The sequence below is a fragment of the Lissotriton helveticus genome, chromosome 12 (assembly GCF_964261635.1).
Source record: "Lissotriton helveticus chromosome 12, aLisHel1.1, whole genome shotgun sequence".
NCBI lineage: Eukaryota > Metazoa > Chordata > Amphibia > Caudata > Salamandridae > Lissotriton > Lissotriton helveticus.
Window position 1 is genome coordinate 586,234,369 of NC_136073.1, and position 19,146 is coordinate 586,253,514.

Below are 19,146 nucleotides of genomic sequence, written 5' to 3' on the forward strand. Positions count from 1 at the left end.
CAGAGACTGAGCCTGCCGGGACAGTAAAATGGTTGTGGATTCCTCTGCACATACACACACACAGAATATTTATTAAAGGAGTAAAATAAGAAGAAGCTTGGTTTATTTATATTTCCCTGCGAAATGGTACAATGCACTTCTTGGGACAAATTGCATGCATCCAAACAACAAAAGAATACAAAATAATCAAAAAGTATCCCCAGTTCGAAATATAGATGAAGCACATAATTTCTGTGACCTGTGCCTCTCCTGTGCTCACATGTGTTGGTAAATAAATGAGGAGCCTAAGGGCCTGGTCATGTCACTTGGCCGCTGAAACTAAAATGCTTGCCTGCAAGACAGTAAAGACCAGAGAACATAACAGGAGCGGGGATGGTTCTTGCTAACTTTATTATACATCCATATGTGCAGGAGAACATGAAAATGGTTGCTCAGGGAATGATTTCACATCTGTGGTGGATTGTCACTCGGTTTTTCAGGTCATTACGTCCCTTACCTAATGAAGTGCGCTGATGCCTTATATGTTGATGTTGTTTAGTAGGTTGCTCTCGCTTTTGCCCTGCAGCATGGCTTCGGCGTCTTCCAGGTAGCCAGCTGTGCGAGCTGGCAGGAATTTGGCAGCCCCATGTGGAAAAATACAACTGGGGGGGCACTACCAACCAGAATATAAGATCCTTAAGTATTTGCCCGGCGGTGTCGCCTCTTGAACCCACAAAGAAGTTAAACTATTGAAGAGGCAGGCGCTGGAGACTGGAAGGCAGGAAACAAGGTTTTTATTTTCTCCGGAGGAGAACACAACGAAACGGACAGAAGGTATCGTTCTGAGGTGCTCTAACTGCATCCCTGAGGCCTGGCCTCTTATACACAAGTTTATCTCTTTATTACATGTAACACATTCTCGTTGATACTTTGATGTACGGAAAGACATCCTCAGAATCCCCCCCTTCCCAGCCCGTTCCCACGCAAGGTTACAGTGGAAGTCCCCGCCCCGTTCACAACAGGTGATGATCATCGCGCAGCTGGGTATTCCGCCGATTCACGGAGTGTGCGGGTTTCGATCGGATCTCGTGGGATGGGGGGGGCTTTGATCATCTCGGGGGTCCTTTGAGGGGGGAAGCTTTCTATTGTATGGGGAGGGGCAAGGGATTGGTATCGGCAGAGCTAGGTGTCGGCCTGGGAACGGGGAAGACAAACGGGCACACGGGGAAAAGGGGTTTGCATCAAAAGGGCCGGAGATCATGACGGGGAAGCAGGGAGGTGTCGCGCTGGGTACAGGATGAGGGCCTGGGGCAGAGCAGCGCCGAAGAGGGGTTTATGACTCAAGGCAGGTGCAAGCAGGGGGTTGCCAGTGAAGCTAGGAGAGAGAGAGAGAGAGAGAGAGAGACGCGCTGGCTCTCGGCGAGAGCAGGTAAGCCATGGTGTCCAAAATGGCGGCTGTTTTACGCGCACAAAAGGTTTAAGGAGAGCAAGAGGGCGCCGATAATGTTGACGGTTTTCAGCCTAACTTTCAACAGTCCTCCCTTTTCAACATATCTAGCCAACTTGCTTACTCAATGTCAATTTTCATCAAATTCCTAACTTCGGTATCATACAATGCCCTCATATGTTCGCTTCCAATGTCCACAGTTTTGGGAAAAATACAACTCGCACATAAGGAACACATAGGTGGCAAACATTGAATTCCTAAGCATAGGCCACATATTACAACTACGGGAATCAGGATAATGGTGAGCAGTCTCCAGCCCCAGCTTTTGACGGTGTCCCAGAACCAACCACCAAGCGACCATTCTTCTTGCTCTTGGTGAACTTCCGAAGAGAGTCTGTGAAGATGTTCGATGGCTTTGTACACTGAGGGTGAGTTGTCCGGTATGTATGTACAACAGCTGGCCCCAATAATGCGGCATGCTCCTCCACGGTCCGCCAGAACCACATCTAGAACGAGGCGGTTCTGAAGAGCCACCAAACGGACCGCTTGGAGCTCGGCGGTGTTGTTGGCAAAGATGCCCGCTGTGATGTTCATGGTTGTCTCGACTGCCTGAGTCAAATGTCGGATGGCACGGCTGTTTGCCATCGGGCCCCAGAGGGGGACGAGTCCTTTCATAGCATCGAGGAACTGTGCCCCTGTTGAGTCGGCTTGCTCAACGTCTTTGGCTCGTTTTTGTCTGTGGTGATTCGCTGGGGCCACATAAGTTGGAGGAAGGACGAAGGAGATGTAGCAAGTGCCCCCCCAGCCTTTGGGGAGCCAGGTGTAGGCCTTCGTGCCACAGATGAAATACATGTTTGGGGATGACACAAAGGAAGGTGGATCCGTGGAGTCCAAAGTTCTGGTAAAGCGGCAAGCGCTGCGACCCACCAGCTGTGTCCCAAGTCCTTCTACACACATGTGGCCTGTGACGTTGATGACCGTCAGGGCCACAGTCAGAGTGGCAGCCGTTCGTTTCCGCAGATAGGAGAAGGTGGGTCTGGTTGGATTGTTGAACACCTGCATTTCGATTCGTTCTTTGGCCGGGATGTCCATTTGGATCGAGTCGCTGGGGGTCAGCGGGCAGAAGTGTGTCTTTGTCTTGTTTCGCCCGGCCCCATGAGGAGAATGTGCTGCAGTTCTGCTGGAGGTGGCATTGTCCGTATAGCTCTCTTGCAAGAGGATCAGCCAGGCAAGGCAGGAGCCGTGGACGGAGAAGGGTGAAGGGATGAATGGTATTGAATGTCCAGTGGCATGGGGTAGCAACCCACAGATCCAGCAGTTGGTGGCGTTGGTGGCAAGATTGTGCTGGTGAAGTAGTTGCACGAAAGAGTTGTTCCAAAACTCCTTTCGTCTCTCTCTTAGTTGAGGAGAGAGCGAAATTAGATAATGTTCCTTCACGGTGGTAGGCTGAGCAGTGGTTAGGAATGTTTCGTGAGCAGGTGCATGTTCTTCCATAATCCAGAGCGTAGTCATGAGGAGAAAACAGAGGAGAATTACGATGAAGAGTGCAATTGTCTTTGAGCTATGGAGCCTGTCTATTCTCGGATTTCTGTAGTGGGTATTTCCTGCTGTCTCCGTCGGCTTCTTATTTGGCGCTTCCATCATCTTCTTATCTGGCGCTTCCATCATCTTTGTCTTCAAGGTGCTCGGTAGTGGGCAGGACCACAGACTTAGTTTTAGCTTCTCTCCAGGTAACCCTTGGTAGTTTGGGTCACCGTTCTGAGATCCTCTAACCTAGTCCGTGGCCTACTTAGCCGAAGCTCCCTCCTTTCGACGCAGGAAATACCCTTCTCGAGATGGCACAGTGGGGTCAGGATGTTTTGAAAGTTCAAGTGTCTCTGTATCAGGGTAGCAGTTCAACGATGGTCGGTCCTGGTTCAGGAGCTCTTCTTGGGTGTTGACGGTGTCTGTCGTGGCCAGGGCTGGAGAGACCTTCTTGCAGTGATGAGCGTGCAGCCAGTGTTTCTTCCCCTCCACTCGAAGTGCGGTCCGAGTGGTGATCAGCACTTGCCAGGGGCCCGTCCACCGGGGTTCCAAACTCTTTGATCGCTGAAAGTTTCGGATCAGCACGAAGTCCCCCGGCTGGATGGCGTGACCCGGACCCCTGGAAGCATCGGGGATGGCCTGCTGCACCTGCTGATGAAGGACAGACAAAGTTTCAGTCAATTTGTACAGATAATCAGACATTAGGACATCCGGAACGTCATGAATGGAAGTTGGTTTCGGGGCAGACCAGACGCTCATGGGTCGACCGAAGACAACTTCATAAGGGGTTAAGTGATGTCGGGTGGGGGTAGAGCGCATCGATAGCAATGCCAATGGGAGGGCGTCTGGCCATTTCAGGCCCGTCGTAGCCACTATTTTGGCCAGTTTAAGCTTTAGTGTGGCATTGTGTCGTTCGACAAGCCCAGCAGATTGAGGGTGGAAGACTGCGTGGAATTTCTGTTTGATACCCAGCCCATTTAGGATGAGCTGGATAACGTTGGCTACAAAGTGGGGGCCATTATCACTCTATAAAACACGACAGAGGCCATAACGGGGGAAAAACTCCTTTAACAGGACCTTTGCAGTGGCCACAGCGGTGTTGTCACGGGTTGGATATGCTTCCACCCATTTGCTAAATGCGCACACCACGACGAGTACATATTTCAGGCCTTGGCATCTGTCTAGCTGGATGTAGTCCATCTGCAGGACTTCAAATGGGTGGTTTGGGACCCCAAATCCCCCCCGGGGTACTACAGTTCCCTTCCCGGGGTTGTGTTGCAGGCATATTAAGCATTGTTGGACCAGGCGTTTGGCGGAATCTGGGATCTTGTCATTGTGCCAAACCCTGGAGACAAGTTCGATCATGGGGGCTGATCCTATGTGGGCAGGGGAGTGTGCCATGGTTAATATGGGAATCAAGTATGAATCAGGTAGCAACCATCTGTTCGTGTCTTTTGTCCGCCAGCAGCCTTCATCGTCTTTCAATCCCACCCGTGCCCATTCAGTCAATTCGTGTTGTGTGCTAGCCGTTTGTATGTCTCTAATTGTGTCCTTGGCGTCAGTCCAGTTTTCTGCTTGTGACCTGGTCACGTACATATGTGTTGTCGTTCTATTTTCAGCTGTCGCTCGGGCGGTGATGTCAGCTAGTGCATTTCCCTGTCCAATAATGTCTGTCACCTTCTTGTGTGCCTGGCATTTGATAACGGCAAGTTTGTTGGGGAGGAGGACAGCTTCGATTAAGGCGGAGACTAAATCCCCGTGCAAAATGGGTGTGCCGTGTGAGGTCAAGTATCCTCTCTCCCTCCAGAGGAGCCCAAAATGGTGAACCACCCCGAAGGCATACTGGCTGTCGGTGTAAATGTTCGCCGTGGTTCCTGTTGCCAGGATGCAGGCTCTCGTCAAAGCAATCAGTTCCGCTGCCTGGGCAGATCGCTGGGTGATGCGGGCTGTTTCTACTACAGTTCGAGCCGTGGTGACTGCATAGGCAGCGGAAGTGGTACCATCGGAGAGTTTGATGCAAGAACCGTCCACCCACAACTCCCCGTCGGGGTCAGGGAAAGCTGTGTCTCTGAGATCGACCCTACTCCTGGTCTGTTCGTCCGTAAGAGTCACGCAGTCATGTACGGGGTGCACATTGGGATCGTTCTCTGGCAAGGGTAACAGAGTTGCTGGGTTCAGTGTGGTGCATCTTTTCAGGGTGATATGGGGGGCAAGCAAGGTCAGTTCGTATCCAGTCAGTCGTGCACTCGTCAGGTGTTGCGTCTTGGTTTGGTTCAGGAGGGTGTCGACTGCATGGGGTACCAGTACCGTGAGGGAATTCGAGAGTACAATCCCCTCGCTCTGTCGGATAGAGACTGCAGCAGCAGCTACAGCTCGAAGGCAGGCAGGCAAGGCTCTGGCGACAGGGTCAAGAGTGGCAGAGAAGTAAGCGCACGGTCGTTGTTTAGGACCGATGGCCTGGGTCAAGACAGATAAAGCGCACCCCTCCCTTTCGTGAGTGAAAAGGGAGAAGGGCTTTCTGTAATCAGGGGTACCCAGGACAGGGGCTGAGCAAAGGGCATCTTGTAGTTCCGTGAAGGAAGTTTGACACTCAGGAGTCCAAGGGAGTGGGAAAGGGACGTCTTTGTTTAGGAGAGAGAGCAGTGGTTTTACAACGAGGCTGAAGTTTGGCAACCATTGTCGGCAGAAGGAGGTGAGGCCTAATAGGGAGCGAACCTGCTTCTGGGTTTTAGGGACAGGGGTGTCTAGAATGGTCTGGATTCGATCAGGGGTGAGTTTCCTTCCATCTTTGGACAGAAGGTGGCCCAGGTAAGTGACCTGGGGTAGGCAGAATTGCAACTTCTTCTTGGAGACCTTGTGGCCATTTTCCGCAAGGAAGTGCAGGAGTTGAATGGTGGCGGTAACCGCTAGAGGGGTGGTGTCGGCTGCCAAAAGGATGTCATCGACATATTGTACCAACACCACCCCGTCGGGTAACCGGACTTGGTCTAGTTGCCTTTTGAGGGCCTGGCTGTAGATGCTAGGGCTCTCCGTGTAGCCTTGAGGGGCTCGGCAAAACCTATATGAGCGGGATTTTAGGGTAAAGCCGAAGAGATATCGGCTGTCTGGGTGGATGGGGATGGAGAAGAATGCGTTCTTGAGGTCGATGACGGAAAAGGTGGTGGCAGTGGATGGAATCAAGGTCAGGATGGTGGTGATGTCTGAGACCACAGGGTACTGGGGTACCACCACTTTGTTGATCTCTCGGAGGTCGATGATGAAACGGTATGCTTTCTCATCTCCCTCTCCCTGCTTCTTGATAATGGGCAAGATAGGGCTGTTGCAAACGTTGCTAACCACTTCCTCTACCACTCCTGCGTCTATCAGTGACTGGATAATCATTACCAATGCCTTCTCGCCCTCTGGCGATATCCGATATTGTGGGAGTTTTGGGAGTGTTGCGTCTGGTCGGACAGTAATGTGCACTGGGTCAATTAACATACGCCCTACGTCCGAATCCGCTTTGGCCCACAGATACGGAGGTAGAGTGTCAAGCAGGGACGCGTCGACGTCGGTGATGGAAAACATGTGTCGGGGGGAACAATGTCTAAGCAGAACGGGGTTGTCGTAAAGAAACACTCGAACTCCATCTTGAGAACACCTAATCGTCGCTCGGAAGTGTTTCAGTAAGTCAAGTCCCATAATGGCGTCAGGGCTATTGGAGGAAAGCAAGAACGTGGTGTCGGTGGTGTTGTTTTCTACGTCAAAGAGAATCGGGGCAGACAAAGGGTTGGTGGAGGGCGTTCCATCGAAACCTGTCGATGTTATGAGTGAGCCAGACAAGGGTGCCCTTGGAATCAGTCGTTTAGATAACGCACTACGTGTTGCGCCAGTGTCTACCAGAAATGGAGACTTGGTACCCAGGACCTTAGCTGTGACATAAGGGCCCTGCTGGTCAACATAGAGCTCGACTGGATCCCTCCCTCGCCCTTGGCTGTCCTATGCAAAGGTGTGAGTGTCGTCATAGTCAGATTGTTGATATTGGTTCTGTCTGGGTCGATCGAACGTATTTGGTCTGCTTGATCTGTCATTCGTTGCGTCATTTGGGGGCCCTCGTTGTGGTCCCTTAGGTCTCGGTCCGTTTGCTACATCCCTGGGGTCTCTGTTCCTGATCATTTCCAGGAGAACTGGGCACTGGGATTTCCAATGGCCAGTCCCTTTGCAGAAAGCGCACTGGTCATCTCTAAGGTCTGTGCGTCCACTGTAGGGAGTCAGAGTGCGGTCCTGGGGAAATGCAGTCTTAGGGACGTTTGTCTGGTAGTTTCCCCGGTATTGGTCTCGTCCTATAGTCACCCCTTGCAGTTTGGCAATCATCACCCTCTCTTTTAAGTCTTTCTTCTTTTTCTCTGTCGCCCTATCGTTTTCATTTTTCTGATGCTCATAATATTGGGCCATTTGGAGAATCGCTGTAGGTTTGGAGGCTGCCCAACTACTCTCGCTGGCCTGTAGTTTCTGGGAGATGTCCAATGATAGGCCCTTAACATAATTCTGGACAAACAGATGGTGTCCGGTTGCAGTGGTCATGTCCTGGCCGCTGTAATCGGAGAACACCGTTTCAAACCGGGAGAAATATTCCGATACATCCTCCTGGGGTTTTTGGCGACAGGCTGTTACTATCGACCAGTCCACTTTCTTTTCTGGGATTAGGGTTTTTAATTTCTCTACGATTTTATCTGGGAGGTCTAGAATGGATTTCAACGGCTTTTGTCCTGGTCCCCGTTGTTTGTCCAAGTCATCGAGTTGTGACCAGGTGTGTCCGAACAGCTCAAGGTGGTCGACTTTCCGGATTTGCTTCCACACATCAGCTGGCAGACATAACCCGAAGAACAAGTCGATGTCAGCCAGGGTCATGATCGTTGAACCCAGGGCTGTACCTAATTCAGTATAGAAGGCAGTGGGGTTTTTACGTAGGTCGGGTAGAGATTTCCGGAATGTCAGTATCTCTTGCCGGTCCCATGGCTGGTAGACCCAGTTGTATACTACCCTTCCCTTTGCATCTTGGTTGTTTGCATCATCGTGAGTCCCTGTACCTCGAGGGGGAACCCAGTAAGGGGCAGCCTCACGTATCGGCATCATGGTGTTAGATTGCTCGGTTGGTGGCTCGGTCACTACGGGGGCTGCGGATTTAGCTCCTGGCTTTCGTTCAGTGAGGTGGCGGAAAACCTCAAGCGTACGCGTAAGGAGGTCCGACACATCACACTCGCCCTCATCCCCGATATCGACCTTCCGGTACAGAGTCCTTAGGCTCTCGGGACCTTTGTCTCGATATCGGTCCTCGTATGCATTCAAGACATGATAACACAGTCGTACGGTAAAATGTCGTCTGTGACTCCCTGTATACGAGCTGAACATATCTGTGATGTACTCTTCATCATCCTTCCTTTCTACCAGTGTCCTCGCTATTTTGTCGATCCCCGCTCGCTCATCCTTGTCTAGTCTGTTTGTTCTTGCAGGGCCAGCCCCTCGAGTCTCATGGTCATCTAACGTTGTTGTTGATGCGGGTTTTAATACATGGGGTTCGGCTGGCACAGAGGCTATTGGGGCTGACGCTGTGGCGGTACCTTCGCTTGTACCTGGGGGTGGCGCGTGCTGCGCCAAGGGTTGAGAAGGGGCATATGGAGGGGGCATGTAGATGATAGGAGGACCTAACAGCAGGTCCTCATTGGCTTGTCGTTTCGAGGGTAAGTCAGGGTAGAGCATGGAGGGGGTTCTAACCGGACACTGGCTTGGCGTTTCCCTTTCTAGTTTCTGTTTAGCTTTCTCTCTTTCCTCTATCTCCTTTTTTAGTTTCTGAGCAGCTAGGTGGGCTGCTTTTTGCAGCTCTTTTTCCAACCTACTCTCAGTTTTCTTTTTACGCTGTTCAGTTTCTTTTCGCCACATGCCGAAGCTGTCAAGCATAGTAGGTGTTGTCTTGTTTTTACCCAGGGCGGTTTCTAGCGTTTTTATTTTATCATCATCGAAGGATCCTATCAGGGGCCATTGACTTTCTTGACCCTTTTTTGTATATTTATGCCATAGTTTACTATAGGCTATAGCGGTCAATCCATGCTTCATGAACATGTCCTTATTAGGGGTGCCTTCCAGCGGGGCTGGATGGTCCATCTCTAATAGGCGGTCCGGGCTAAACAGGCTACTCATCAGTGGGGAGAAGACAGACATGACGGCTCGTAACGAGGGACTAAAAAGTCAGCACTGCCTATCTTATCACTAGGTGCAAAGACTAGACAGAATATTTCTATTCTACGTTGTTTGCAGGCAGTGAATACCTCATGGATCACAATAACCAAAGACCAATAAATAACAATGGGGAGAATGAGTAGGTCCGCAAAGATCTGCGTTACCTACCTTTTTCACTATCTGCAAAAAGGGTGGTCTCTTCCCTGTTTGCAGACAGGGAATCTCCAGGAAACAATAGTTTTGCGAACAACAGTTCAGTTTCAAGCAATTATTGGGTGGGGGAGAAAAAATAAGCACGGCTGCTACCCTACCTATCCTCCACTGCTTGCAAAGAGAGAGCCCGTTGTTTCTCCGTTTGCAGACAGTGAATCCCTCATAGATCAAGATAACCAAAGACCGATAAATAACAATGGGGAGAATGAGTAGGTCCGCAAAGATCTGCGTTACCTACCCTTTTCACTATCTGCAAAAAGGGTGGTCTCTTCCCTGTTTGCAGACAGGGAATCTCCAGGAAACAATAGTTTGTGAACAACAGTTCAGTTTCAGGTGATTATTGAGTGGGGGAGAAAAATAAGCACGGTTGTCTGCCCTACCTATCCTCCACTGCTTGCAAAGAGAGAGCCTGTTGTTTCTCCGTTTGCAGACAGTGAATCTCCAAATAAACAAAAAGAGCAATACTAGTATTTAACAAACAAGCAATCAAGCAATTTTTTCGCAACTTGTCGTGGTAACACGACCTTACCCGGACCGCATGGACAGTTTCCTGACTTCCGAATCCAGCGCCCGATCGTCCTCTCTTCTTCGTTATCCTCGCGGCACTCCTGATGGTTCCCAGTCAGGACCGTAGATCACTCGAGAGAGGTCTGTTCGGAACCAGTGAAGTTCGGATGATCGGCTGTCAGACGAGGGTCTATCGGACAGACGCGTTCCCGATCGTTGCAGTCGTTCACTTTGTCGTCAGGACCTCTCCCACTGGATCCATGGGTCGCTGATGGGCCCCACGCTTGGGACGCCAATTGTGGAAAAATACAACTGGGGGGGCACTACCAACCAGAATATAAGATCCTTAAGTATTTGCCCGGCGGTGTCGCCTCTTGAACCCACAAAGAAGTTAAACTATTGAAGAGGCAGGCGCTGGAGACTGGAAGGCAGGAAACAAGGTTTTTATTTTCTCCGGAGGAGAACACAACGAAACGGACAGAAGGTATCGTTCTGAGGTGCTCTAACTGCATCCCTGAGGCCTGGCCTCTTATACACAAGTTTATCTCTTTATTACATGTAACACATTCTCGTTGATACTTTGATGTACGGAAAGACATCCTCAGAATCCCCCCCTTCCCAGCCCGTTCCCACGCAAGGTTACAGTGGAAGTCCCCGCCCCGTTCACAACAGGTGATGATCATCGCGCAGCTGGGTATTCCGCCGATTCACGGAGTGTGCGGGTTTCGATCGGATCTCGTGGGATGGGGGGGGCTTTGATCATCTCGGGGGTCCTTTGAGGAGGGAAGCTTTCTATTGTATGGGGAGGGGCAAGGGATTGGTATCGGCAGAGCTAGGTGTCGGCCTGGGAACGGGGAAGACAAACGGGCACACGGGGAAAAGGGGTTTGCATCAAAAGGGCCGGAGATCATGACGGGGAAGCAGGGAGGTGTCGCGCTGGGTACAGGATGAGGGCCTGGGGCAGAGCAGCGCCGAAGAGGGGTTTATGACTCAAGGCAGGTGCAAGCAGGGGGTTGCCAGTGAAGCTAGGAGAGAGAGAGAGAGAGAGAGAGAGAGAGACGCGCTGGCTCTCGGCGAGAGCAGGTAAGCCATGGTGTCCAAAATGGCGGCTGTTTTACGCGCACAAAAGGTTTAAGGAGAGCAAGAGGGCGCCGATAATGTTGACGGTTTTCAGCCTAACTTTCAACACCCATTGAAGTGAAAGGCCCAGGACTTAAAATGGAGAATGGGATGGGTGTGGGAACAAAGTTAACACGGAGAACGGGAGGGGACGGGAAAAAAGTTAACACGGACAACGAAGAAAGTTAACACTGACAACAGTAATGGGACTAAAGGCAACACAATATAGGGCAGGAGGGGGGTGACAGCAAAGTCAACACAGATGGCCTCCATGATAGCAGCAGTGCTCGGAACAGGAAAGCTGAGGCAAAAGAAAACAAGCATTTGCAATGCAATAGGACTCACATTTACACGAGACCTATTGCATTGGAAACGGGAGTGCGGGCGGGCGAGAAGGCATGAACGGGAGTGCGGGGGCGCATGGGTCGAGAAGTCACGGACTGCGGGAGGGGGGAGGCACAGGAAGAAAATAGTTTTCGAAGTAAAGGGGCCAGTAGCCATGGAAGGATATAAAATACGACATGGCTGTCATGAGGAGGGATTAACAAGCCTAAAACCAATCTGAAGGCAGCATTTAGGACCTAAGCTAAGATGGGCGGAGAGTGGGTGTCGCTTCCACGCCATACTGAATACTGCATGCCTCGCAAAGCATGCAGCGCACGCGCGCTGCCGCTATAGGCTCGGCCTAAAAAAAGTAATATAAGAAGAGAAGAGTGGTGGGATAAACGGTGTTCCTCATATTGAATGGTCCACCTACATTACACAACTATATGCGATCAACAGCTGCTCAGAATTTGAAGTGACAACGAAGGTTCTCAACTCAAGCAAGGTTGAAATAATCAAGGCAGTGCCTGAGGTTACCACAACATTGAAGTCCGTTTATAGTGGCGGTGCAACTGGTTCTATTGGAACTTCAGCAGCACTTTACAAAGCAAAAATCCCAATATTGTCAGATAATTTCTTCGGATATATAGGTCCTGCATAATGCTAATGAAGTTCCCAACAGCTGGAGAGGTTTTGCTAAACTCTATCTCAAAGATCTAGAAGTTTGGGTTTCCAACAGGATTAGTGTCCTTGTACCAAATGGGATCCCAAAAAGGATGCAGTATAGAAGACGACCTACTAGCTCTAGCACTCCTAATTCACTGTGAAGTTAAGTCAAAGGGCAACTTACCATACTCAGCTTTTATAGGCTTTGCAATGATTTTTGACTGCATTGACAGAGAAAAACTATGGGGCAAGCTGGAAAAATGGGGCATCCACGCATACTTGCTAAGAGCAATTATAAGTCTGTACTCTGATACGTGGGTAAAAACAAGGGTATCCCCATCTCTAGCCATATCTAAGGAGATACTAATATCGGGCTGAATCAAGGTTTTGTTGTAACACTGATAGTGTTCTATATATACCATAAGGAATCAGTATTTGGAAGAAATGCCCTAAACACGCCCCTTTCAAATACTGATTTGGTCGGATTTTCTAAACCTATTTAACAATTTGGGAAAAAATCCAGAATACATTTGAAAAATAATCATTGTTGGTTTGTAAAGCTCTGATTGCAGATTTATAAACTTCCGTTTAAGCCGTGCAGGGGTCTTATTAGGGATTACAGCTCTGGATATGTTTGTGGGGCTCTATTGATGCGTCTTTTGAGGCTATGTGGGGTTATTTGTGTGATGGTGTTGTAATTTCATTATCTTAAATAATGTTTCAATTAAGCCTATTCCCCAAAAAAGGAGGCAGGCGGACATGCAATTCCATATAAGCCCAGGTTCCTTGAAAAATAATTCAGAAACTGGTTGAGGGACACCTTCCTTTCCCTCTGTTTTCTTGTCTTCAGGATGCCTAAATAATGGGTTAGTGAGGGAGTGTATTGGATATACGGGGAACATCCATGACAACGCGGTCAAAACACCACGCTGCCATTACCACGCGTCTTTTACAACGCAAGTCGTTACCACGACTTGCGCTGGAGGGCGCTCTAGACTAAGGAATAGTAGATTTACTATTCCAACACCTTCCCTACTGTACGTAGGCTGGAGTTGGAATAGTAAATCTTACTATCCCTAAGTCCAGCACCCTACAGCGCAAGTCGTGGTAACAACTTGCGTTGTAAAAGATGTGTTGTGATGTACCGCGATCTAAAAGATCGCGTTGTAACATCATACAACCGGATATACAGTACACATATGATTCAAGGCAAATTTAAGAAACAACTACAAGTGGTGGTGGTAGGAATGGAAATATAATCAAGAACTACCGACCAGTGACTTATGTAGTGAAATAAAAATGTTTAAAAAGGAAATCATCTCCCTTTTTAAAGTTACAGCACCAAAATCAAATTCACTTAAACCATTCCAAAGCCCTCTTTAAATGTTTTTTGTAGAAGCCAGCATGTGCTGATTACACCCAAATACGGGAGATCAAGGAGGAGATAACAAATGTTCATCAAGTCCAACGCAAGGTCATTGTAGGCAAAGGAGATCTTCACCCGTACACCACAGTCAAGAAGCCGATAAGACTTGAACCCCAGCCTGCGTCTACTCTTCCTATACCAGCTCCTGTGTCTTTGAAGCAACAAAATCAAGACAAGCCAGCCAGCGTCCAAGATGAGGTAAGACACTTCAACTGGTGGTCATGGCTAGAGGGCTTGTATACCTGTAGTATTATCACTTCAGGGCTAACTTTATGCAGTCAATTGCAGGTGTTGGGCACCGACACTCATTTGTTTGAGGACTGGAACTTGCTTTTAATCATCAGACTGTGACCCAGAGCAGGGGAGAAAAATGCAGAACATGGAGAAACAGAAAGACAGGAAAAGTGGCAAAGGGAGAAAGTAAAGATGAATAAGAACTTGAAAGAGTGCGATAAAGAGGCTGGAAGTGTAGGGAGGTGGTAGAAAGAGACATGGTGAAATCAATGCCAGTTAACCTTGGTATTCAGCAGCCTTGACATGGCATTCGGCAGTGGGTTGGCAAGAAAAACTTTCAGTTCCTGCTCTTAAGTTTTTCAAACTAAGCACTGGAAGCCATGAAAGTAAGAGAAAATGACTCACGTTCCGCAAAAGAGAATCGATTTCAAATTTCTCCTACACGTCCTTGTTTATTTGGCAAAGCCTAGGTTGGAAGCTTGAGTTTCTCCTCGACAAGGGGCTACTTGTGTACCCAGCATTACTGCTTAGCAAAGTATGTGTATCCTCCACAAGTGAATCTTTTTGGGATTTGTATGCATCCTAAAGGATGCCGCTTTACTGATGTGTAGAGTTCGTTTCGGCTACTCAGTGAATCTTCATCGACCTTTCATCAATATCTGGTATCTGACAAATTGTGATGACGTTCAGCATCAAAATAGGAAATAAAAAGTCCCAAAAAGTCCTATTATCTACTGTCTGTTTTTATTTCACCCATTCTCCTCTCCTGCAGATATGTTTCGGAACAGAAGCCCTGAAAAGGGGTCACACCTACTTTTAGTCACTCAGCTTAGCCCCGATGACTGAGGGCTCACTTGGGCAATGTATTGCGCATACACTGTAGAGTGGTGCCAATGCACAGGGAAGAAAGTACTGGACTGTCGTCTGTAAGGGCAATCGAAAGTAATGGAGGTGGCACACATGGTAGCCTGGGCTAGGGTGGGTGCACCCATATTCTATTCAGGGGTAATGTAGTCATTTGTGACGTGGCAGTTTTAGTATCCTGATCAGTTAATCAAGAGTCTGAGTCTGAAACTGTTAGACCAGTAATATGATGGTGCTGACAAGATGCACCACCCCTAGAAGCATCTCTAGCACCCAGCAGGACCAGTGGGAACTGTGGGTTTACCCTAGAGCCAGCCCTGGCCTACTTAGGGATAAGTGATCCGGATCCCTCCAGAACAGCCTGAGCACTGGCCAAAATGCTCTCTGCCTCTGTAGCACCCTGGCATATAAAAGCGTTGATTCTGATAGCTAACACAGTAACACCTTGGGTAAGTATATACCGGCAGGTTTTAAAATGGGAAAAGGAACTTCTAAGGGTGTTTTTGAGTGCGTAACACTTCATCATGAAGCACTGTTTCTCTAGCAACCAAATAGAAGCCAATGGTGCATTCATTGTCTTGTATGTGGCGTTCAGCGTCTCATCTGGCACATACATGATATGCTGCAACAGTGCGATATTCCTTCTGGACCTCATGCCAGACCCTTAAGGATTAGACCAAATGACCCGTTCCCCTTCAGACCTGCCACTATATGCCGCTGCTTTTTCTCCAACTGAGCTGCAAATAGGAATAGTAGAATGCGTCATTCAGCACTATTTTCTATACAGTTTTCTGGCAGGGAATCATCTAATCCTCCCTGTAAAGGGCTAGCTCATGAGAGTGAAGGGGAGGCTGAATCATAGTACGGGAGCATAGACCTAGAAGGATGGCTACCAGGATTGGTTCATGCCCTCTGAGGGCAGGCTATAGTTATGAGGCTCTTCTAGTGTGTCACGTGAGAGCCTGTTGACTGGTGAGTTGGATCAATGCAAGAGTTTGCTTCTGGACTTTTAAGGGTTTATTGGAGCCGCATGGCGTTCAGTCTGGGGATTCACGCGGATCGTTGGAAGCTTTTGGAGGATTTCGTGGTAGCTCTCGGAGGGTTGTTGTGGGCCTGCTGGAGCTATGTAAGGGTCTGTATGAAATTAACCAGGGTCTCATTGAGCTATGTAGGAGGCCTATTGGAGTTTTCCAAGGGTTTTGTTGTTTATGGGAGAGTCAGAGGACAGCTCAGGGTCCACCCATGGTTATTTGGTGATCTTCTGGAAGTTAATAGTCTTTGCAGATATGTGTTGGCGGGATTGAGATTAAAGTCTTAATCTCAACTTTTGTCGTAAAACGCCCCAAACTCACATAATGTGAGCAAAGAAATCAAAGACTTCCATATATATGACAGTGTATTTCCAAGCCTCAGAAATACTTGCAAATGGACTGGGGCAGGTATTTTCCTTTGAACTATTCCTTAGGTCCGCCCTGAACTCCCTGCTTCTTGATTTGGAACTTCCGCAAAGGTAGGAAGAAGTCGTCTGTCATTTCAACAAACTACTTCAAAACTGTAGACAGGAATTGCATGGCTTCCTCTTCCAAACAGTAATCTAAATTTTTTCTTTAATTCACAGCAAACAGTCTTTTTGATAGGTTAGAAGGTAAATTACAGAAACAATATGTGTGCCATTCAAGGTTTGATTAGGGAAATAAATGCAATGGTGGCCTGGAAATGCTATCAAGAGGAAACTAAACTGCAAATGAAGCTTTCAAATTAATACAACCTGTTGTAAAGAAAATATAGTCATATGCATGAGAAATCTTTGGTGCATATAATTAACAAACTATGAAATCATAATTAATCAGCACACATTAAGGATTTGTTTTCATCTACTTTTGCAGAAACCAGTGCATATGTGTGGCACTCAAGTCGTGCAGAACACAGAAGAGGTACCAAATGCCCATCTTACACAAAGTAATGTCATCTCAGGCAAAGGAGACCGTCACCCCTACTCAAAAGTCAAGAAACAGATCCAACCAGCACACCAAACAGAACCTACTCCTCATCCATCAATTCCTGCATCATCAAAGCAGTCAAATACATTCGACCCTGCGAAACTCGAAGAAGAGGTATGCCACTATCACACTGCAGGCAAAGTTAGGAGCTAGATTACCTTATTTTCAAACCGATGTCCAAGGTCTTGTAACAGGGACCAATGAGAGTGAAAGAGGCCTGGAGACTAGAATCACCTCCAAAGAGAACATGACTGCGCATGGAGAAACCGGTAAAGCGCAGTATGATGGTGGTGTTTATGGTGTTTTCAGGTGGGTGAGGCAAAAATAAAAGTTATCATGAAGATCGCGTGATAATTTTTAACACTCTTATTCTTGAATTTGAAGACCGAGTTTCATTAGTTCCAGATAAATAATATCTATAATCTGGATAGATGCCCGCTATGTTACGATAACAGGGTTAGCTATTTTAATCCTTCCAGTGAACAATAAATAGGGCAATTGGACAGAGAAAATCTATTTAACTTCAGAATATAGCAGCTTTGAACATAATTGGCAAATGACTAAAAGTGTGCAAAAAACATGTTTTTTGTAGTTAGGGACTGCCATGGATCCATGGCTAATTGCTACTGTATGATGATAATAATCACTTGTGATCAATTGTGTGCTGCAGAAAAGCACAGAAATCACCCTTTCTGCAATCTTAGGTTGCATGTGTTGCATTGTATTGGTCTTTCAAATTCTTGAATCATTCTAAGGGGAATAGAATCCCCACAGATGTCTTCATGCTTCAACAAAGCTGCAGTATTACTGAGGCGAGATACCCGGTATCTACTACTGTGTGAAAATTACTTTGCAGACGTCAGAATTTGAAAAGCTGACATCTGACTATAGCTGTCTTTTTTGTCCTGGATGAGATATATTTATTTTAGATAACTCATGAGAAAGGCACTTTAACTAAATAAGTATGACCTGCTCTTGTGTGTTTGCACTTTTTTTTATTTTAAAAGGCGGAAACAACTTTTTTCTTATTTGTTTAACAAATGAAACCCATTAAAACAATAATGGGAAAACTTCTTCAGATTACCTAGCAAACCCCAAATAAATATAAATTCACACACATATACATATATATATTCACTGAAAAAAACATAGGTTTCAGGCCTGATATAGTTAGGAATTAGCGTTTAAAAAACCTTAGAAATTCACGGAAAAAACTGTAGGTTTTAGGGGTGTTATAGTTAGCTGGACATTTCACTTGTACAAAACCATTGAAATTCCTTCGATATAGTTAGTTGTACTAGCTATATCTTGCGCGCCCGCAATCTACTGCTGATGATGTCACATATTACATCATTCATGACATGGTCAGTGACATCACTGATGACATCTTAAATGACATCACTGATGAAATCATCCAGTGAATGTGGTTTGCTTCGTTATTTAAATATGTATTATATATATATATATAGCAACTTACATTGAAGAATTAGTGGATATATAAATATAAATATCTGGATGGAGGATTTAGTAGCAGTGTGATTGACTGTTTACTTGACTAATTTAAAGTGTCGCTCTAAATATATTGGATAGTGACTACACTGTGTGAACATCTGCATCACTTTGTCAGTTGTTGTAAAAACTACTTCTCCAGTTGGTTACTAGCTATTTGAAAGTCTATATTAGTTATTGATTAGTTAACTGAGTATTTGTATGGGAGAGTGAATGTGTATGTGGTTCAGTGGGAGGTGTGTGACTGCCCAAAAATGTGTGAATAGTTGATTTAGTAGGTATATGACGTTAAGACTACATGTTATAACAGTTGTTTGGGTGAGTGAATATCTTTATGGGTGTGGTGATGAACAAATATCTCTCTTAATGGTACATGTCCAACAAAGTAGAAAAATAAAAGGCAATGTATGTGTCAGTTGTTGTTTATAAATAAGTTTACATAAGACTCAGTGATTGTATGCGTGACTGTATGGATACCTGTATACTTGTAATAGTGATTTTATAATACACTAAGTATAATTTACTATCTATATAAATAGATAAAGTGGATAGGATGTGTGCTGGTGTGTAATGTCGATATAGGTGTATAAGTATACTAGCAGCCCGTCCCGACCTTGTCCGGGAGCAATCAGGCTTCCCCGACCCCCGCCTGCCCCAACATTGGCCAGCAGCCCGGGCCCCCGTCCGCCCTGTCCCCCGGCTGCCCCGACCCCCGCCTGCCCTGACATAGTCCTCCGGAGGCTTACCTCACACAATTATGCCAGAGGCCCAGTGTTGCAGTGGTGGCCAGCAGCAGCGCCTGAGGCACTGGGAAGCTTTCTGGGTAAGTGGGGCTCTGGCGCTCTGTTTGCATTGAGGCGAGGATGAGCAGAGGTTGCAGGGATAAGAGTAGGAGTTCACAGAGTATGGAGCGGCCGGCGGGAGTCGGGAGCTTGAGCACAATGATGCCAGAGGGTCCCCCGCCTGTCCCGACCCCCGCCTGGCCCGACATTGTCCCCCGGAGCCTTTTTGTTGTAACTCCCCATCCGCCGCGTGCCCCGACCCCCGCCTGCCCCGACATTGTCCCCCGGAGCCTTACCTCAGCCGCCGCTCCTCAGTTCAGTGCTCCTCGCCACTCC

The 19,146-nt window shown here is 47.6% G+C and overlaps 1 protein-coding gene across 1 annotated transcript in view; it reads left to right on the top strand.

Annotated features, from left to right (window-relative positions):
* The window catches only part of SH2D2A (SH2 domain containing 2A), a 277,897-nt gene that overhangs the window by 208,547 nt on the left and 50,204 nt on the right, over positions 1-19,146 (top strand). The window contains exons 6-7 of the mRNA XM_078671386.1: positions 13,392-13,619; positions 16,406-16,633. Coding sequence (XP_078527512.1) covers positions 13,392-13,619; positions 16,406-16,633 — 456 coding nt within the window. The remainder of the gene's footprint in view (positions 1-13,391; positions 13,620-16,405; positions 16,634-19,146) is intronic.